We start from the raw sequence: 8,262 nt of genomic DNA on the forward strand, positions 1-8,262 counted from the left end.
AAAAACGTCGGATAGATGTAAATGTGTCGAAATCGAGGATTGCAAAACACTTTATTGTATGGCGGGATTTGAACCCAGGACTTGTAGATTACAAGTCAAATGCTTAACCCCTGAGCAACTGACGCTATTTGATGTTACTTTTAATTTTAAAATTCAATTTATTTTTATAGCTCTTTTTTGAATACATTGAGAGGTTAAGACAAAAACTTACATTGTGTAATTTCCTCAAAAAAGAAACCTTGTAAATTACTTTTATAAAACAAAATAACAAATAAGGATTCACATAATTTAATCGAAATAATCACTTTGTATGATTTCTGTGCAGAAAGTTAAAAATTATGTTGATATAATACCATTATTTTTGCTATAAAGTCATTGCTAAGGTTTTTATGACCAAATAAAGAAAAGCTTTATGATTTTTTCTCATTTTTATTGGATTTTACAGCTATCTATGGTATTTGAAATTCTGTAAACGGCTTTCAAATAATGAACTAGGGCGAACCTTATGGCACGTTTCCACGGTGCAGAACAACATGAACGGAAAATGACGGTTTAACGGTGGTAGATCCTGCAACATCAATATTTATTGGGTGCAAGAATGGACCGGAAAGACTATTGCAATACCACGACCATACCGAAGACAGGCGTGAAGTGCAAGCAATTCCGCGTTTCGTCTGCTGAGTGTGGTGCCGGAAGCCTAATTTTAGCCCCCGTTCCCTTGCCACCCTTTTCTTATAAGGAAACGTTGGGAAGGGGAAGTGGATTTGAAGGAGGAAGGACGCATAAGAAGAGGCTATATCGGTTATCTGTGCGTCCCCTCCGCTTGCTCGTTTGCCAAGTTATGATATAAAAAAATCAAAATTAAAATAAAACGGAAGTAAACAATGCACCGTGGAAACTATGTCATATGTTGTGAGTATCCGTCTGTGTCTGTCCGTCGAACCTTGGTTACTTAAATTGTTATGTATTAAATGTTTTTTTACTTCTAACGGGCTTAGTGGTCACTAAGGAAGTCATCAAATATCAAAGTGCGGCCGTTAGTACCCTAAAAATAGATACGGAGTCCACTTTAAGCCATTATTAAATATGCATAAATATAAAGAGCTAAATAAATATGAGAAATATTGTTATATGGTAGGTTAAGTTACAACAATGGTATAGTCCAGGGGTGACTAAAGGCTTGATCCATCGACTATTAGTCCAGTGGATCGTAGTAAGGCAAACAGTATAAATACGTAAAACAAAACTAAATTCTGACACAATGCTCACACTTACAAATGCAATTATTTTGAATACAAAAAAAACTACATATTCGCGTACTTAACCTTGCTGTTTTATTTAAGATTTCACAAAGTTTGAAATTGATAAATAAGGTTTCGTCAGTAAACAGTAGATATCTGGTTTAACCTTGTTGGCCACCCCTAAAATTGACTATATACTATAGACGATTTCTTTTCGATTCAAAACGATGAGATTAAATATTTGAGCATCGAGTTGATACATATTCCAGAGTTTTATTGGCAATAAACTTGCTCGTGATAGCATCGTTTTATGAAATATGAATTTCTTTTGAGAGAAACAATGTAAATATAAGCTCTAGAAGTTCAAACTTCCATCTCGATATCTGCAGAAACTTATTTGTGAATTTTAACTATTCATATATGTCAGGTGCTTAGATTCAAAGGTTTTAAAATGCAGGATTTTTTCGACTAAATTTCTAACGTTATACGAATGACTAATTTTAACTTTATACTTTGCACAAATGGGTCTAATTTGAAATTTAATTGCTGGTACATGTATTTACTTATTATCCCACTTTACATCAGCATCAAAACCTCTCTAATTAACCGTCCTCAAAAACATAGTATTTAATATCGTAGTCGTATTCCAAATACATTATTAGTTGAAGACAAGTTAAATGTATGACTTATGATGAAAGATAAGTTAATAAAAGGTTTGCCTTTTGCCGAAAACTCTTCGCCGAAAAGTTAACGTAGGCGCAGAAAGGGAAAAACTTTTTCTTTGAAGAAAAGTCAAAGTGGAAAAGAGTAAAAATCAGAAAATATACTTTATGTTCTAATTGCCTCCATAAGGAAAAAATAATCAACTAACTAATTTGCAAATATATTCCTTATGAATTATACCTATAATCTATGTAGTTTAGAGCCTCTTTAAACTTCTATAGCAAATTATAGCTGTCTATATTTAAATATATAAAACAACTCGCTGTTGCCCGCGACTCTGTCCACGCGTAATTAAAAAAAATAATAATAGCCTATGTGTTCATCCAGGCTATGATTAACATCTATAACCAAATTTTATCGAGATCCGTTGAGCCGTTCTGGAGATTCAAACAAACATCCATCCATCCATCCATCCATACAGACATTCGAATTTATAATATTAGTAAGATATTAGATTAAATCAGTAACTTGTAGTCCATATACTGATTTTGAATTTTATGTTTAGGTCACTCAATTTTGTCATATTTTGATAACTTCACCATATTATTTTTAGTCGGCGATAAAAAAGGTTCTCATTCATTTACAGTCAAACCTGGATAAGCGAAGGTACCGCGATATTTTTCTCGCTTAAAGAATTTTCTTTCTAAATCGAATTTTTCTCTCATGGTAGTCATTCGTCGGGACGGAACAATGACTCTCGCTTATCCATGTTCGTCTATTTTACTTTATTTTCCTTCGGCTTAATTATCTTAGACAAGAAATCTTATCTCCAATATATCAAGAATCTACTACTTCTGTGACTGTTTTTAATTGGTGCATACAGTTTTACATAAAAACATTTACCAGTGGCCGAACGAATAATAATTTATTATTCGTTCGGCCACTGTAATACCTTATAGTGTTGTTTTATAGCTTGAAATGTTTCCAGTCAACAATAACGGATTGCGCAGCGATACGCCAGTGTCGTGACGCTGCGAGAAAATAAAGCTTAAAGGACATCTGCTGGAAATGTAATGTAATCCACTCGGAGTGAATTCATGTGTAATATAAAACATTTGATTGTATCCTTAATTTTGTTGTCTATTATTCCTTAAGCTAATGAATCATCACACTATCTTACGATTTATCACGTAATTATTATTTTATTGAAATAAGAGAAGTTTTGGTTTTTGAAAAACTAGTGCTTGATCACAATCTGCTTTATTATTATTATTTTTATATCATAAGGTGGCAAAAGAACGAGCGGAAACATGAATTCGCTGAAATAGCGAAGCGACCGCTGCACATAGACATCCGGAAATTCAGATGCGTTGCCTATTTTTAATGGACGGTGGAGGGGACGCCTCCACTCTTCCGTCCAATCCGCTTCCCTTTCCATCCTTTGATTATAAGAAAACGGTGGGATTAAAATTAAGCCATTATTTACTATAATTAGGACTAAAATTACGTTTTATTGAAAAGAAACTTTGAAGTGACATTTCGAAACCATTGGCGTATGCTAACACAACGAAACATGATACTCAGACGAACGTAGAATTGTTTTTCATGTAATAACATAATGGATTATTTAGTTAATACATGTACATTGTTCAAGTATATCTTAAAAAATTACATAATATTATTATCCGTAAAAGATTTCGTAAACCGGAGCCTGTAGTTTCTCTCATTGCGGTCTGAGTGGTAAAGTTACCCTCTCAGCAAGGCGAAAATGGCTTTGTTCTAAAAGTTCACTCGAGACTTCTTTCAATATTCTATTTTTCTACTTTTATTTAAAGTTTGCAATGATCCAATTTTATTTAGCCTTTATTTTACAGTCCGTTTTTGCATACTATGAACATTTCATGCATAAAAAATATTTCAAATCAGAAATAATGATAAAAATTTACAAATATCTATTTAAGTACACTACTTTTATTTTGTGGCTTTTTTGTGTCGGGAGAAATCTTCTAAAGATACCCTGACTTTAGGGGAAGACAGAATTAATCATATTTGACCAAAAGAAGAGGGTTCCAGGACCTCTTAGGAACGCACCAGAAACCAATTTGAGCCTAAAGTGCCATCCTACATAGAGATAGAGTCTCTTATAAAGGTGTAAACGTATTACTGTAAAATTTTTATTATATGAATACTTACGGATGGGCATTTTACCGTCAGTCAATTCTTTTTAAGTTTCCATGCTTCTGTACTCTATTATCATTTACAGCTTATTTCAGCAACAAACTTCTTCCTATTGTCTATATTCCTAATGATTACATAAATGAAATTTGTACTATAGCTTGGATTGCTTTGGATTATTGAAATGCCATACTTAAGTATCCTCTTATACAACTCCGTTGTGTGTGATGAAGAGACTTTATTTTTACCTTTACTACAAAGGGTAAAGATTTTTCTCTCGTATGTAAATTTGGTTTTATGTAATTTGGATTGTATGTATGGAAATTCATTGTGACGACTTAAAGGCTAAACGACTGATCCGATTTTGACGAGCGAAGCGTGTGCTTCAAGGATGTGTAATAAGATATGTCTACAGTCAGTCGGATTTTTTTTAATAACACATTTAATTATGATTTTCACACCATTACAAAGGCATATAACAGTTGCAGTAGTACTATAGTGTGTACTTTGTAAGATCAAACCATGTATTTCTCCTACACTCCTATTGATTCAGTGGTAAGTAATAGTCTACTATCTATTGTACGTGCGTGTATTGAAGTTGTTGGTTGATATATCGTTGGTCTTAACACAATAGTGCCTTTAGCTATTCCTGTTATATATGCATATGTACACTTAAACATCAATAGTTCTTGTAACAATGTGTGTGTTGTAGTAATCTAGAATGTATATAGTACCAGCAATGAATGAGATCATTTCCTATATTAATTCTATTAATATCCACTATCTCTTCGATTTGTCATCTCGTAGTTGTATGTGACGACATATCTAACATGCTAAAGCTGCAACAATTACAGGATATATGGTCTTTCTTCGTCTTTTAGTGTTGAGGGATAGGATAGTACCATTGATGTAAGTCCTTTTTTGAAAAACATATTTTCTTATTTTCGAAGTCAACCCTTGTAAACAGGAATAAGGGTCACTAGAATTGTTTTATATTTTAATCATTAAAGGAATGTTCTAAGTTAATGTGGTGGTGCTGCAGCGCTTCAGAGATGTTTGCAGAAGCGCGCGTCGACTGGAAAAGATGCGTATCCCTGGTGCGTAGGGTCAACTCAGTCCTAACACCATCCTTGCTATGATTACCTGCAGGCTGGATTGTAGATATGTAAATCACTGCCTAAAGCTCCACGTGGCGGTGAATAGTTGTATATAGTAATTAGGTTTATTGTTACTTAAAATAAAATTATTATTATTATTATAAAATATAATAAGTACAATGAAATAACCAAAGACATACGAATATTATTTCATTTTATTGACTTATAATTTTACAAAGAAACTATTCACATGAAAATATTTTACATCTAAATTTTATGATATAAACAGTTGACATATAGATTTTAGTTAAAAGATGTTTTACATCATTTACTTGCTTATATTATTCTTTATTTATTTTACATATTTACAGTTATTTACATAAAAGAAAATCTAAGAGAACGTTATGATATTAGATTTCTATATCAGACTTTATATTTTGATTTAAATCATATGTATTTAGTCAACAAGTGACGGTAAATTATATAACTATATTTGTAACAAATGTTTAATTAATGCTTAATATGTATAAAAAATTACTTCAAAAATCTAATTATTGACATGTTCGAGCATTTCTGGCAACGCATTGTACGCTACCATGTTACCAAAAGTTCCCTGTGGCTCTTTTTTTGTCACTATCGCTACAATTTCTTCTTCAAGTGGCGGCGGAGGAAAATCCGGATTCGTATCAACTGTTGAAGAAATATCATCTAGACTTAGAACTACTTCCCTATTATCAATTTCAATTCTATTACGATCTATATTAGAATTGTCTTCCATAATACTATACAAGTTTTCTGATTTACCTTTATACATTTGTCAGGAACTCATATAAAATGGATCGTTTATGTTGACTTCATCATTGACAGTGTTATTTTTCTGTGACCACTCCTTTTGTTGATGTTTTATCCTGTATATAATTTCATCATGAATAACTCCAAAGCACATTGCTGTTAAAGCTAATCCTGTCAAAGTGTACACTGAACAAAACCATAGTGTTGTAGAATTAATCGTATAATATCTAACACCGTGAATTGTTGTATAGCTCATACCAGGAATTATGCTACCAAATCCAATTGTACTTAGCGCCATAAAACAAAAATAAAATCCATCTACGATACTCATATTATCTAGGTTATATAGAATAATTGCACCCAAAGTAATGTAAATGAAAATTGCAGCAAGACATAATAAAACTGGAGCTAAAATACTTAAGCCGTGCATTGAAAGTTTAGAATCTGTATCAGGCCAACTTATAACATCATCTTTAACCGTGCTTGTAGTCGGTCGTTCTGAACAAGAGGAATCTTTATGACTATCAGTTTTCAACACGTAACATTCTTCCGTAGGTGTTTTGCTTGTATTTTGACTGTTTAACATTTCTTCTTGCTGTCGTCGAAGCTTCATTCTTCTTTCCTTTTCGGCCATGCGTCGTTCATCGTAACAACAGTAGCCACAATTGGAACATAAACAGCAACATAATGCTCGACTAAAAACGCTACGTGCCATTTTAGATAAAAGGGAACCAACACTTGAGAGATAGACTAGTGTGAGGGGAATTCCTATGATTGCATATATAATTGTTGCTCCTTTCCCAAGAATTGTCCTCGGTGCGATGTTACCGTATCCTGAAAAAGAAAAAAGAGTATCAAAATTATTCAGTAAATTCTGTTTTTCATGGTGCAACAGTGATACAAGTTATTAATTCTATAACAACAATAGTAGTTGCCAAAAGAACATTAAGGCATATGAACTTTTGGCATTGATATAGTACCGTAAATTATTTCGTATCTGTAGTAATTGGGTATAAGAAATAAGTTCATTTTCCGATAAGTTTTCCTTTGAATACAATAAATATGAATCTTTGTGTCTAATAGTTAATTCAAAAGTGGAAAGATAATGACAAAAATCTTACCAATTGTGGTTAACACGGTTAACGAGTAGAAAAACGCAAGTGCCAAATTCCATTCATGTTCTTCGTAATGATTGTTACTGTCACTGGTGCCAAATTCTCCGAGAGCCAATTCTTTATAACTGACTCCATATTGAGTAGCCATTTCAGTTGTCACTCTTTGAATCAATTCATTTTGAAATTTCAATATTTCCTGTGCAGCCAGTCGAGTCCAATTCTCTCTGTATAAAATGTTTAGTGAAACAGTGATCTCCCAAATGTTCTCAACTGCTTTACTTCTTGCGTCCCAAAAATAATTAGCAGAAACAGTAAGGTTGCTATAATCTGGATCATTTTCCTCAACTTCTTTTTTATTCGTGTTGTTGTGATCGTATTGACTGATCTTTTGTTTATCGGGTAATAACCGGGGTCGTGCAGTTATATCTGTTTCGCCTTCGATCGTTAAAAATATAATTGATCCTAAGAAAGTATACGCCAATAAAACAAAGAATATAACCATGTTGGTGAGAGATCCAATAATAAACTGTTTTCGTCTATACTTGGTGGTTTTAAAACAAAAGCAGCAAATAACTTTTTGGCGTGGAGTTTGTGCTCGTTTTTTGCTAGTTGAAGCCATCGAATCCACGTCTTGGCATGTTTCCAGGAGGATCCCCCCATTAAGAGCCGGTTTGGCCGGTGTATATTGCTCAAACCGGTTAATTGCTTCTTTGTCCAGTATTATATGATTAATGTCCATTTTCAGGCATATGTTACGTTTCTCTTTTCTTTGCCTCCATTATATCTTCTTACTGTAATGTCTACCTGAAACAAGAGAAATCGACATTTAGTTAAGAAATTTTAAATTAATCCAGCCCAAACATGAAGATGAAAAATGAACACTGAGAAGATATTTCGTTGAAATCTTTGAGAGTGCAACAATCATAGAAAAGAAAACTGTAGTTTATCTGTGAAAGGGATGTTTTTAATATTTTATCGACTACTAAATAAAAACGATTAAATACTTTGCAAACTTTGAACGAAATCAATCTATCAAGATTTCAGAGCGATTGAAGACGTCCGGATTGAATGAAGAAAATACTTTAATACATTACAGTACTCGATCACGACCATTAGGGACCTTTCCGATAATGATCCATTTAGATACTGGACGTCGGACTTATCTTAAATAACTTTTTA

General features: G+C 33.0%; 1 protein-coding gene across 2 annotated transcripts; it reads right to left on the reverse strand.

The window, feature by feature from the left end:
• Positions 1–5,793: 5,793 nt before the first annotated feature.
• Positions 5,794–7,879, reverse strand: LOC106714571 (TWiK family of potassium channels protein 12). Of its 2 annotated transcripts, XM_045683269.1 has the most exons (3): positions 7,090–7,879; positions 5,981–6,802; positions 5,839–5,866 (listed from the first exon to the last, which is right to left on the reverse strand). In XM_045683269.1, exons 1-2 carry the CDS (start codon positions 7,820–7,822, stop codon positions 5,994–5,996), a joined length of 1,542 nt encoding a protein of 513 aa, XP_045539225.1. In that variant the 5' UTR covers positions 7,823–7,879; the 3' UTR covers positions 5,839–5,866; positions 5,981–5,993. The 2 variants fall into 2 exon arrangements, with proteins under 2 accessions (XP_045539224.1, XP_045539225.1); XM_045683268.1 differs by having other exon boundaries at positions 5,794–6,802.
• Positions 7,880–8,262: the final 383 nt, after the last annotated feature.

The sequence above is a fragment of the Papilio machaon genome, chromosome 21 (assembly GCF_912999745.1).
Source record: "Papilio machaon chromosome 21, ilPapMach1.1, whole genome shotgun sequence".
In the NCBI taxonomy this organism is placed as follows: Eukaryota; Metazoa; Arthropoda; class Insecta; order Lepidoptera; family Papilionidae; genus Papilio; species Papilio machaon.